Source organism: Nesoenas mayeri (genome assembly GCF_963082525.1).
Source record: "Nesoenas mayeri genome assembly, chromosome: 5".
Taxonomy (NCBI): Eukaryota; Metazoa; Chordata; class Aves; order Columbiformes; family Columbidae; genus Nesoenas; species Nesoenas mayeri.
The window spans coordinates 41,511,401-41,524,760 of NC_137548.1; the positions used below are offsets into that span (position 1 = coordinate 41,511,401).

Sequence of the window (13,360 nt, forward strand, 5' to 3'; positions counted from 1 at the left end):
GTTGTATTGTACTGACAAAGATTTTTATTACCAGTAGTAGTAGGTTAAGAGTTCTGTTTTCTGTCATGCAGTTGAAGATGCACAGCTGGACAGCAGTTTTCTTAAGTCTCTGCTGAGCCCATTAGTCTCCTGCTTCTTAATTCAACATCTATTTTCATTAATTGAAATTAAGTAGCTCCTGGAGGTCTTTACTGCTGCTCAGTGTGTAAATAGAGGATGTGCTGTGATTAGACACATTATGTATCTTGCTGCTAGTCTCACACAGAGAAAATGAGAGAGAACAGAACAAGTACTAATTAATCACTTGTGATTGTATGTCTTTTAAGGAGCTTACAATGTTTGTACCCGTCCCTTTCCTAACCTGAAAAGCTAACGGCTTTGTTGTCTGTCACATTTAGATATCCATCAGCAGTGAATTGCATATGGGCTCAATCCCTCCCGATGAGAGCAGCAGTGATATGCTTGTGATTGTGGATGATCCAGCTTCTTCAGCACCTCAGTCAAGGGCAACAAACTCTCCTGCTTCCATTACTGGCTCAGTGTCAGATACCATCAACGGTCAGTACTTTTGCCTTGACTTACTAACATCTATTAAACATTGACTTCGTATGGCTAAGTGGTACATTTTTGGAGTAACAGCATGGTTGGTGAGATTTGGGGGACAAAAATGCCTTTTCATTGAGAAATTACTTTGGATGTGATAGGAAATCTGTTCGTAGTGTCTCATTCACCACACTTTTCCTCTTTTCTGTGTTAGTTACTCTTCGAAGTTTTGTCTGTTGTTCCTGTGTTATAGAGGACTCTCCTCCTGTTATATGAATATTACCAAATTACAGACAACCACAGAACATTTAATCTCTAAGCTCTTCCTTGAATTTGCTGCTGGGCTAATAAACACTTCTGTATTGCCTGTGGATGATTGGAGCAGCTGAAATTTTAAATAATGGTGAATGTTTTTAACTATCATGGTTTTCTATACTGAAAAAAGTAGAGCTATAGTTGTTGATGAGTTTCTTTAGAGATAGATATTTTCTTCCATTTGCTATCTTCAGGTAAGAAAACGCTTCATCTTGAAGCAGAACCCAGAATCCTCCACCTATATGTGGATTGGATTCATAATAATAAGTAGTTGGAGTTCATAAGTTGTGGTTAATGAAGAGTGAAGTTTTGTATACATAATTTGTTTTCATGGGTTCACTGTTTGCCAGCAGTGTCCACATTAATATAGATGAACAGAATCAGTTAATAGGAACAGTAGTAATGTAAATGGGAGGTAGTTATGATGCTGTGAGTCACCAGAAATACTACAGCAGTTATTGTTTCAACATTCCTTTTTCGTTAAGGTATTTCAATGCAAGATACATCTCTCACTGGGAGAGGCCAGTCAGGTCGAAGCCGGGGTCGTCCCAAAGGTGCGGGCGGTGGATCAAAAGGCGGCACTGGGAAAGGCAGAAGCCGGAAATCAATAGCGGGAAGCGCCGCTGCGATGGCAGGTGCCAAAGCAGGGGCAGCAGCAGCCTCAGCAGCAGCGTACGCAGCGTACGGGTACAACGTCTCTAAAGGTATGTGGGGAAGGGGAGGCAGCAGACTACCCGGAGCAGAACCAGCCACATGAGTTTGGGTGATTGTTGTTTACAGCCTGTCAAAAAATAGAAAAAATGTGGTGTATTTTTGGTATTGCTTGTCTGTTATATTCTGAGATCCAGGCAATAGTGTGACATGGTAAAAGTGTTAGAGGACAGCCAGTTGCACCGCAAATGACATTGAGAGGCTAGTCCTGCAGAAGTTTCATCTGCCCTCTGAATTGTCCCATACCACGTATTTTTGCTCGTTTTTTGTTTTGGTGTCCAGACAAATTGGATAGTGTTGTTTATCCCATGGCTTTGGTTTTCCTGTATTGCTGTCACATTTAAGTTACAGCATCAGGCTCCAAAATCTGCTAAACTGATGGTGATAGAGCTTCAGCTTTACACCAGTTGAAGGTGGCCAGGGCATAACTGCAAGATGATTTGTATCTTAGGGACATCCCTCTCCATTAGACTCCGATAAATCATGAATACAGAGTGCTCTTAGGACTGATTGTTGGTATATTGTTTGTCGTTGAAGAGTCACAAGTGGAATAATATATGGCATTTGATTTCTCTTTTCCATTGCTAGGCATGTCTGCAAGTAGCCCTCTACAAACAGCAATTATTCGGCCTTCTGGACTTGCAGATTTTGGACCTTCAAGCGCCTCTTCTCCCTTGAGCTCCCCTTTGAGCAAAGGAAACAGTGTTTGTGGGACCCCCAAAAGCTTAAACCTGACCAGCGGTCTCATATCAGAGACTCCAATTCGGAAGCAAAGCAAAGGTGCCCACACCTCAGGTGGTCGGTAGTAATTTTGAACCCCCAAAGCTTGTCTGAACCGCGTTGGCTTTCAGAGTAGACCACCCTGCCAGCTGAAGGCATGCAAACCATGCCTTGTTGCTGCCCAGCAAGTGTGAACAGAAAATCAAAGCACAATGGGAGTGGGTGGTTTATGTGAGCACTTTGATTATGTGTATTCCAAAAAACTGTCTTTGCAGACACTGCGAGAAGGAGGGACGGAAGTCTGGGGTAACTGGGGGGGGGTGTCAGTTTGTGTTCTATTGACACGTCTGACAGAGATTCCCAAGAAAGCATCCAGCTACTCCATGCAATATCCTGCACCTGTGTGTGCTTGAAGTCACACCCATGTACTTTCTCTCCTGTAGCTTGAGGTGGAACCCAGCGTTAGTTTTATCCTAAGAAATCAGTATCTGAACCCCAGGAGGATCCATGTCATTTCCATGCTGGCAGCTGGTCAGTGTACGTGCCAGGGTAATTGGGGGCTAAGCTGAAGATGTTGTGTGATCAAAAAAATCTTGGATTCTTTTCATGTGGGCCTCTGGGTTCTCTAAAGGCTTGAAACACAAAGGAAGGTATCTCAGGTGGTTTCCAGGGAATGGACTGTTTCCAGCACCATCTGTCAGGAACAGGTTCAGAGCCACAGAACACAGAGAGCACTGACAGGCCTCGTGAGAGCAGGAGTGCTGCCCCTGCTTCACGCAGTGGAAGAAGCCGCAAGCCAGTGGTCTGGTTTGCATTTCAGACTTCCCATCAGCATGAACACTGGCTGTGTTCAGAATTACTTCTCTCACTTTTGAGATGCACAAAACTCTTAGAAGCTTAGAAACAAAGTGAGGCTCTATTTGTACAAATCTCAAGAAGAGGGGAAGCTGAAGTGCCGAGGAAGAGTGTGCTGCTGCTCCTCTCCCTGTGCCACAGCAGAGCATGGTTCTGCAGCTTGCAGCGCTGCGAGGAGAGCAACGAAAACCAGTCCTGAGAGAGACAGAGAGAACTGTGCCGTTCCCCCTTCCAGCCGAATCCTGGGAAAAAAATTGTCTCGTACCCCAGCCATCCGCTGACTGTTCTTCCAATGTGTTTTCTCTTCACCTCTGTGACCGTCACACGTATGAGCGTGGCTGAGTACACCACGCCGTGCAGGTCCCAGTAGCCGTGTCCCGTCAGGCTGGTAAGGGCAGCGCTGCCAGCATCCATCTGTGTTCTCAGTCTCTGGTCCCTCCTTCCCCATTCTCAATGCACAACCCCCCCGTAGCCCCTTGCTTTGCTGTGAGCGTTGTCTGCATTGCACTGAGATTCAGGTGTGGGGCAGTTCTTCTGCCTGACACGTTGAATTAAAAGGCTGTTCTGCTGGGGCACTTTCATCCCGTGAGAGAGAAGCGAGTTGAGTTGCAGGTCTGGGCTGTGACAGCAGAAGATGACTTTTTTTTATTACTATAATTTTTTTCCAACCCCACATCCTTTGCCTGGCGTCCTACAGTGTGGGGCAAGTGCTTCCTGTTGGCTCTGCCTCTAATTTGCACACCTGAAAATAGCAGAACTGAGCTTAGTTAGATTGATTTTTAAACAGATTTGCAGGGGATAATTGAGGGGGAGGTAGTGTTTAATTAACTCATGAAGACTTCCCCCTTCCCCTCCTATTCACATGTATATATGATATTTAGAGGGAATCAGACAAATGCCAAGCCTTTTTTTCTCTTTGAATGTGCTGTCTATTTTTATAACTGAACTTGTACATATGTATAAAGAGAGACACATCTTTCTTTTACTAACTGGAGAAGAAAATCTTAAATAAAATGGAGTGAGATAATTTTATGTAAATGAGTGTCTTTGTGTTTTTAATGCAAATAGCTGCATGAATGAGAGGATTATAAAAGGAAACATGGAGGGAGTGCATCTGGAAACACATCCAGAAACACGTGCTGCTCAGTGTAATGCTCTAGAATGTCTGCACTCTGACAGGTATCATGTTTGTAACCTTTTTCAGTTTCCACTGTACACTTAACCACATGTCTGTATTCACTAATTCTCTTGTAATCTGTTTTCGTGTAGGTATGCAGCAAATCACAAGAAAACAGAAGCAGGCATAATATGCATAGTTACATAGTACATGAACTATGATGGTTGAATTCAATACAGTTGATCATTTTTGGAACATCATTCTGTACAGTTTTTCTCCACCCACCCCCCCCTTTTTTCCCCAGTGGGAAAAGACTTTTATGTGTGCAGGCTTGATTTTCAAACTGCCAGCCAGTTGCATCAATTTGTAATCCAAGTGGAGAGAAATAAATTTGTAACTTGAAAAGATTGCAAAAATGTAATATGTACTGTTGCATGCTATAGTTTTGGAATATTAAGTTATGGATATTTTAAGAACTGATAATACAAAAAATATTTAAAGTAATTTAATCTTCAAAAGAAATACCAAATGACATCACAAGGTGTGGCAAAAGGAGTAGCCTGGCTGCTTGCAGAACTTGTGCCAGGCTAACAAATTCAGGAAGATCCAATGTAGTGGAGAAGTAAATGAACTGCTAGATCATATCCGGTTCAACATCTGCAAAAAGTTAAATTGAAATCTCTATATTCTTTGTCTTGTGCATCGCAGAAGAGCTGAGATTCTGTGATATTAATCAAGGAATTAGGATGAATTGATGTGATGGCTGTTGTATTTTAATTTCTTGATTTGGGGAAGGAAGTAGTGCTAGAAAGACAAAGATTGGGAATTTTTTTATGGAGGTGGAGGTAGTTTTGTGATCAGCACTGCGGGGAACACTTCAAATGGGCGTTCACACTGGAGCTTTGTTCTTTGAAGTCTGAGCACGTTTTTACTCCAATTGTGTGTTGTCCACTTGTCTTGTGGTTTAATGGCAGAGAAAGACGCTTTCATTTGAGGGATCAAGGTATTTGCTAGTGGCAGAAACAAAATATTAAATGAACCAAGTTTGTGTTTTAAGCTGGAATGGTGAAACAGATATCAGTATGTTTTGGGGGATGTTGGGAATGCTGAGTATTCCTCATGCAATTCATTATAGCATTTCACTCACCAGTTACTACAAAACTGTTATCTACAGTTCACTGATGAATACTACTGTTGAAGACATGAAGACTAAGAGGTGCTGCTGTGTCCCACCCTCATACACAGTTTTGTAGTTTAGCCTACAAAGGATTTAGTTCAGAACACCCATTCTTCCCGCTGCCACACATGGTCAACAGAGTTTTCCCAAGCAATGACAAAATTAAGTCTTAAAGACCAAAAACTGCAACTGCAATATTCCTTTGGAAGAGGGCAAGAGTGGCTGAAACCATTACCTTCTATCAAAAAATATTACAGGGAAGTTGGACCAGAGAAAGAGATTTCCTTGTGGCCTCCAGTGCCGAATTTAACCCTTTGAGCATGTGGCCAGGACACACCAGCCAGGCCACTGGTACTGTGCAACATTACAAGCACTGATGCAGTTTGCCTTACGTCTTCTCTCTGGATGTGGTTAATCATCAGCACCCTAGAAAAAGCTGGGGAAGAAAATACGAACAAAAAAACAGAAGCCGTGATGCTTCAAAGGAGTGAGAGAAGAACTCCTTCCTCACTACAGGCTATGAAAGCCAAGGTGTACAATTATCATGTAAAAACAGAGCTCTGCAGTATCCTTTCAACTCCTCTTCAGTGTCACATGTATCAGCCGGGCACTCACATCACGCTGTCCTCAGAAATTCTTCTTAGCTGTACAGTCACTGTGCAGTCCCTTCCAAACAACCTCTTACTGCTGCCTAAAAATTGGCTCTGTAATGGCATGGTGTCTTCAATAATTCTTCTGACTTCTGTTTTTAATTGTTCTGTGATCAATTGAAGTCCATTTAATTAATCTGCCCTTGATTTAGATTAGCCTGCAAGCCATTTTCTGTCATGGGTCAAGTCTCTTGTCCTTATCAGCTGTCCTCATTCTGCAAAGAGTTAAACAGGTTGCTGCAGGAGGGTTTTCACCCAAAACTGCTTTAATTCTTAACTTCAGGTTATTAATACTGCTCTGTACAAATGTAGTGGTATTTCTGTGCCTGTTCCCCGTTCTGTCGTGTGCTGTCCCCACCACCGGGTATCTGCTCTTTGCTGTCTCATGTTCTGTTTGTGGAAAGCTGCCCATCTGCCTTGGGGCTCTATCTTGCTTTATTCCCAAATTCCCAAAGTATTTCCTTTAGCAGCGTTTCCCAGGGGGGAGGCACACAAAGCTCGGTGGGAAAAGCTCTGTGCAGAATGGACAGGGATCAGCAATGCTTTGATCATAGCTCAGGAACAGCTGAGCACAATTGTTATAATCATTTTGGGGCAGGATGTGGATCGGTGTCATTTGGGAAATGCTGTCCTGTGACCACTGCACTGCCAGTCCTCATCTCGGTGGAGCGAGCTGGCCTGCTTCTGCTCCCACATACACCTACAGGCTCCTCAGCTTCTCACTTCAGCCTCTATCTTTCCTTTTTGTTGACTGTTCAGCCTGAAACACTCATTCTAATTCTGAAGGGGCCTTACGAGCATGTTGGGTGCTCCCCATCCTGCTCCGCGATGCGCTCCCTGCTGTCCTGGGGAAATTTCTGCTCAAGTGGCCAGAGAAGACAATTTGTAACTCACTACCCAAAGTGCTGCTACTCGCATGTGAAGTGTAACTGAGACATACATGCTAAAATGAAGGCAATCACATCTAACACTCCTAGGTGTAAGGAATCACTGAATTGCGAAGGATTTTTTTATTTGCAGCCTGCACCAAGTGCGTAGCAGTGAATGAGAGAGGGGACAGGGCGATTCGTCCTTTCCCTCTGGAGTATCGTTGTTAGGATGACACAGGTGGCTCAGCTCTCAGATTCAACCAGCAGGTTTGTATTGTAAACAAGTCTGTCTTGTAGCACTCAAATCAGCAGTTGCTCCTCTGAAAAGCCAGCAACAAATGCCTTATTAAATGGAGGAATGCATGGTGAGTTGGGTTTCCTCCAGCTTCACCCTCCTCTTAGCTCCTCCTGCCTCTCTTCCCTCAAGAAAGTGAAGTAACTCCAAAGCTAATGGGTCCTCCAGTCATTTAGTACCAACCTTTATTTACATAATGTTCTTCTAGGGGCATTTGAGGGAATTCTTTTGCACCTCAGGCATGAGGAAGTGTTTCATTCCTCAGGTATGACACAATGACTCCTTCCTTCCTTCCTTCTCTGATGAGCATTACTGATAGAATGAGGTAGGGGAGGAAAACATTGAAACGCCACTTTTATGCCTTCTCGAGCTTCCCCCATGGGCTGTCTCTTCCTTCTTCGACAGTATCGCTTGTTAAGTCGGCTGTACATAGCAGGACACAAGTGTGATGTGACCTTCCAGGCACTTGGGGATGACAGGGCCCCTTGTTGACTCTATGACCTTTGTTTGCAAGCACCTGGTTTTGCCTACCTGCTCCTTGCCTTACATAACTCTTCTCAAGACCCATGTGTTGTCTTTCCGGGCTTTCAGGTTCGCAGGAGAAATGTTTCTGTTTAAAGGTGTCAATTTTTAAACACATGACCCTCATATCCTTGCATCTCAGCACTATGTGAACTGCTAAGATTAAGCATTAAGTGTGTTTTGTGGGCATTGCTACTGTGAATGTTCACCAAGTTTTTAAAAATCAAGAAACATACTTACTGTTGCTCAAAGATTAGAAGAACCTATTTGGAAATTTACTACTGTTTTGGACTGGCACACGAAACTGATGTGTAGGATCAGACTATTTGTTAAATTTATTCGAATTTTCTTATTAATAACAAAGAACCTAGTGGATTTCTTCTCAAGATGTGTTTAACAAATGTGGTCCTACTATGAGAAGCCATTCCTGTTTATCTCACCCCTCATCTATTCTTTTAGTTCCTCCGATGTATCCTACACCTTAACTTCCCACCTGGGCTTTCCTCTAGGAATCACAGGCAGGAGCCCTCTCTCCATACCATGAGAAGATGATGTCTGTCTTCAAGGTGTCTGTCTTTCTGGATTCTTTTAATTCTGATGTTATGATTTCCCCCCGATATCATAGTAGAGTTTGTATTCAGGATAGTGGGTACGTTTCGGAATCGTACACCTGCCGTGTGGACACGCGGTTTTATGACGTTACTCTACAACGATGTTCCCGAATAACTCCCCTCCTAGGCGGGCTCCTTGTGGAAAAAGAGCATTTGCATTAAGGGTTAATTGGGAAAAACTATTATCTGATTCACATCATTCTTGAATTCAAATCTCTTTTCTCCATAGATGAGCCTAAACTAGTATCAAAGTAGCACTAGAAACTGTCCGACTTCCTCAGAGAGTGTGGATGCATTGGTCCATAGTGACCTGACATCTGGAACGGCAGTGCGCGGGGTGTTCCTGTGCTTCGCCCAGCCAAGAGAAGGTTGCTGGGCTTTCTAAGAATGGAGTAGTCAGCGAATTTCACAGGTAGTTGGCTGAACGCTGCGGTTATTTTTTTTAAACTGCCTTTAGCTTGTAGCACGTGACTGCAGCGAGCTGCGTGCTGGTGAGCCAGCCGCTGCTGCCCAGTCAACGCAATGGCACGTCACCAGGCACGCCCCTGTGCGCCTCTTCATCGCCTGTGACAAAGCTCCAGGGCAAGCAGGGGAAACAGAAGGGATGTTCAGACTGCATGAACTTCTGGAGAATCTTGAAAACTAACATTAAAAGATCTCTTTTTTTTGGTCACTCTATGCGTCTGGCAGGTCTAGATGTGAGGACTCTTCTGCATCTTGTTGCTCCTGCTCCTTCCATAGAGTTCACACGAACTCTTGTGGACAACTTATGCATTCCTTCAGACCTCTCTTGATGTTTAATCCAGATTTTTATTAGTTTTAATCTTAGTTACAGCCATAGTACTACCGTTCTCCTTTGAAATGGTTGACACCCGAAATAGATGTAAAGATGCATAATGGTACAATTTCAATCTCTCTATTTGAAGTGTTGCTAAAATGTAATTTGGCTTCATGATGTGTGCTTGTCCAGGTGATTGCAGTCTTTCATCATTCTCTGTCATGTTCAGAGTTTGGGAAAAGTTATTATCTATAATTTGTATTCCTCGTTTTGCTGTTAACTTATATTTTTACTGTGATATGTATTTAATCTAGTTAACAAGAAAAACATAATTGCTGTCTAACTTTTTGCTAAGTTGTCACTCAGCTCAGTTCCTATCAACTAGTTGAAAACTTACTGACATCGTGATGCTGAGTCTGCAAAGTGCAAGTAGCTTTTTAAACCTGGTGTTAATTTGAGACTGGAAGTCACGGCGATTTCTTTTTATGGGCTGCTATAACCCCAAGTGATTTATGTGTTTTTGAAACACACCATGATGAGTTTTCCAGGCGACTTGCTTTCCCGGCTTTGATAACTTGTTATTAGCATGTGCAATCAGAGGTATGTATTGTATAATTAATGTAATTTGGTTACCCTGCGGTTTGCTGTCCTTAGCTATGGATCATTGTGTCTGTCTGGAATCAAATAGCTAAATGTTAAGAGTGAGAGCTGGTTTGGTAGAATATTTGCAGACAGATTAGAGGAGTCCAGCTCTTCCTTGCAGCGATATAATTGATAGCAAATGAGAAAAGTAATGTCATTTACATTTTTTAATTTAAAACAGATCTTGTGTCTGAGATGTTACAGGAATAAATACGTGAGAAGGTTGGAACCACCAGCAGCTGTGACCCTCAGCCATGAATTGAAAAAGCTTGAGGGACTGCTACAAATTTGAGTGATGTGTAGAAAAGAAAAATGCCCCAAGCTATATAAAAATGTTACTCTGAGCTTAATTTTTAGTTGGGAAATAAATATTATGCAAGCTTACATATGTGTCAGTCTAAGAATACCAAGAGCAAATGACCAGACTTGCAACCACACAGATCCTCATTGGGCAATGGCTAACCTAAGGGTGTCCCTGAAAATTTCAGATGACTCTCGCATGTTTGTATCATGATGTATCACGGTGCTTACATAAGCACACATTATCTTTTTTCTGACATAGTATCTCTGAGTATCTAACGTACAGTTCCCGGTACACTGAAAAACATCATCCCTCAGTGTTTGGAGTCACTGAATGCTTTTGAAACCGTGTTCTTGATGTGTCAGTTCCCTATCTTATAATGGAAATAATACATCTTCACAAAGGTTTTGCAAAGAGGAATTAAAGCTTGCAAAGGTGCTACAGTGAAGTGCAAAGGTTGCTCTAGTGATTTACCAGAGAAAAGTCAAAATGGGAAACAGTTCCCCTACATTTGGAGCAAGGTGTGCATAACCAAATATAGGACCATACAGGAGAAAAAGGAATTGAATGGCTGTTCATTTTTAGCATTCTCCCATCCATGAAATGAGGCAAGAATCCTTCGGGGGGGGGAAGAAAAAAAAAAAGGTGGATATTTATCCTGAATAAGGCTAGTCCCACAGTTAATCTACATCCTCAGTCCTGAACTCATCTGCCCTCACATTATAGGATGTATTTCTAGCAATAGACACAAATGCTGCCAGAATTGACTGTGCTGTGCAGCAACAAGAGACACGGTTTCATATGGCTCCTGCCTAACAGGTCCAGAGGTAATCGAGTCTCTTAACAGGCGCTGTCAGGGGGAAGATGAACAGCAATGTCATGGCCACAGGGAACTGGGCTTTCCTGCTCTTTTCCCTCTAAAAATGAGATTGTGTGTTGTGGAGAGGAACATCTTGGAGAAAAACACACTTTTATACAGCAAGCCAAAAGAATTAATATATGTAAAATCTAAAATGAATTTATGTATAATCCACCAATCTGCTTGCTGTTTCTTTTGGCTCAATTTTACTTAAATAAATGAGCACCTCACTGGAAACCAAACGTAAGTGAGAGGTTTCAGCCCACGGTGTCTGCAGAAGCACCTTGAGGACAAAGCTGCTGACCCCAGCTGTCTGTAACAGGACCTCCCACACTGCGCAGCCCATCAGCGCCGTGTCAGCTGCAGTCCTGGGAGGTCACTTGCGGCGCTGGTGACACGTGAAAGGACACAGGCCAGCGCTGCCTCGGTGTGAGGTGCTCACGGGGTGAGCAGAGGTAATGTAAACACATCCCCGGGCAGCCCCTGCTCTCACTCACTGTCCCCAGGGCCAGAGCAGCGCCTGCGCCCTCCCTGCCTTGGCACCACATACTTCAGTGGTGCCAGCTTCCAGTTTGGGGAGGCTGGTGTGCCGTCTACACAAGGAGGGCACAGAAGGCTGCTTTTTTAGTTTGTTTTGTAAATGTTTTCAAATGTCACATATGGCTTTGTGTAGAGAGAGTTTAATATCAGCAAGTTGGCTGCGGTTGCCCCCGGGGTGGATTGTTTGTAGATGAGGTTGTAATTGCTGTAAGTGGGCTGGATGTGAGTCTGTGAAATTACTTCGGTATTGTCTGTGTTGTTGGTGTCGCTCCGTCCGTAGCTCCAGTTCTGAGGCCATCAGCTGGTGAAACCCAGTGCTTACGTTCGCCTGGCCGTTCCCAGCCCCCCCCGCACTGGTGAGTGAGGGTGCGTGGGGCAGGGGCCGTGCCACGCAGGTGAGCGCATTGCGTGGTGTGTGTGCACGTGCTAACGAACCCTGCTCCGCAGAAATCTGCAGCTCTGAGCATGTACAAGCAAGGGCTTGGTGCAGAGCGGGGATGGTGTGCCCGATGCGCTGGGGGCTGCTGCAGCCGCTCCGCACACTGTCTGCTTGCACGGCACAGCCGACCTGTGTGTACCCCGCCTGTCAGCCCAAGTGCACGTTCGTCATGTTTCTGAAGGACAGGCTTGCTAGCCAGCAAGGCTGAATGAGACCTCTCTTCTCCAGCAGTCATCCTCTGACTTGTCTTCCCATGGGTGAAGTGCTTGCAGATGTCCAGGTGCTGTAACAGCTGATAGATGTTTGTGGATGAAGCAGAACTCTGGGGCTCGCTGCTACCATGTGAGCCAGCGGGGCTGAGCAGTTGGGATAAAAATCTCCCCTTTCCTTTGGTGACAGGAGTTTAAAATGCCAGTGGCCATCAGGTGTGTCTTCAGTTGTCAGGTTCAGGCCAAACTGATCTCTGGTGGTTTTAACTGAAGCTTCATGGAAATGAGTCCTGTTAGAACATTGAGGTGAGGGAGTCAAAAAGCAGCGTAAACAGGAGGACATAAGAGAGAAGTCTTTGTTTTTGTGTCCCCAGAGCAGCCCAGTATGGTCTGGGAACAGTGTGGTGTCCCCAGCTAGGAAAACGGCAGCTTTGAACTTCCCTGACCTTTTACGTTATTTCAGTCTCATTCTCTGGAGTTCAAGGTACTGGCTGTGCTTCAGGAATTCACAAGCATAAACACTCATCAGTGTGGCTGGCACTATGGTACGATGAAAAGGGAGTTGGGAAAGAATAAAACACATCCAAAAGCCAAACAAAAAGTGTTCAGGGTTTGTAAACAAAGCATGTAGAGCTTCCCCAGTGCTGTCCAGAATGCCCACTTCCTTCCACCCTCCCTGCCCGCCCGGGCACAAGGCTCTTTCAAAGCCATACGGGGCTTCTCTCATAACTTAATACAGCATATAAATCAGGGAGGTTTTCACTTAAGCCAAGGCAACCAGTTAGTAGTAAATTCCAAAGTTCGCTGAGTGGCTGCTGGTTTTTCTGCAAGTGTAGTTTTTCCATATCCTCACTGTAAATCTACTTTTATCCCTTCCTGTTCCTCCCGTGCGCAGGGAAGCGTGCCGTGCCGTGCCGTGCCGGGCTGGGCTGGGCTGCGTGCCGGGGACACATCACTGCCCAGTCAGGTGCTGGGACTGCGCTCTTTTATGTGGCATCTGTCCTTGAGTTCTGAAAAAACCCTTTGGATTTAGTGTACTGCAGTATGTGGCATGTTGTGAACACCGGCAGTGCCAAAGCAAGAAGTCCAGCTTGGAGAAAATCTCTCAACCAAATACTGCTCATTCATTTTCCCCTCTGCCTTTGGGATGAGGTTATTGAGCTGAATGTGATATAAGCCGATTTAAAGTTTCACAAAGGATTTCCAG

At 44.3% G+C, this 13,360-nt stretch overlaps 1 protein-coding gene across 3 annotated transcripts in view; it reads left to right on the top strand.

Annotated features, from left to right (window-relative positions):
* INO80 (INO80 complex ATPase subunit) overlaps positions 1–4,157 on the top strand; it is a 69,013-nt gene extending 64,856 nt beyond the window's left edge. For all 3 annotated transcript variants that reach the window (XM_080345801.1, XM_080345800.1, XM_080345802.1), the window contains 3 exons: positions 399–558; positions 1,344–1,562; positions 2,158–4,157. In XM_080345801.1, the coding sequence (XP_080201927.1) occupies positions 399–558; positions 1,344–1,562; positions 2,158–2,375 (597 nt within the window). In that variant the 3' untranslated portion in view covers positions 2,376–4,157. The remainder of the gene's footprint in view (positions 1–398; positions 559–1,343; positions 1,563–2,157) is intronic.
* The last annotated feature ends 9,203 nt before the right edge of the window (positions 4,158–13,360 follow it).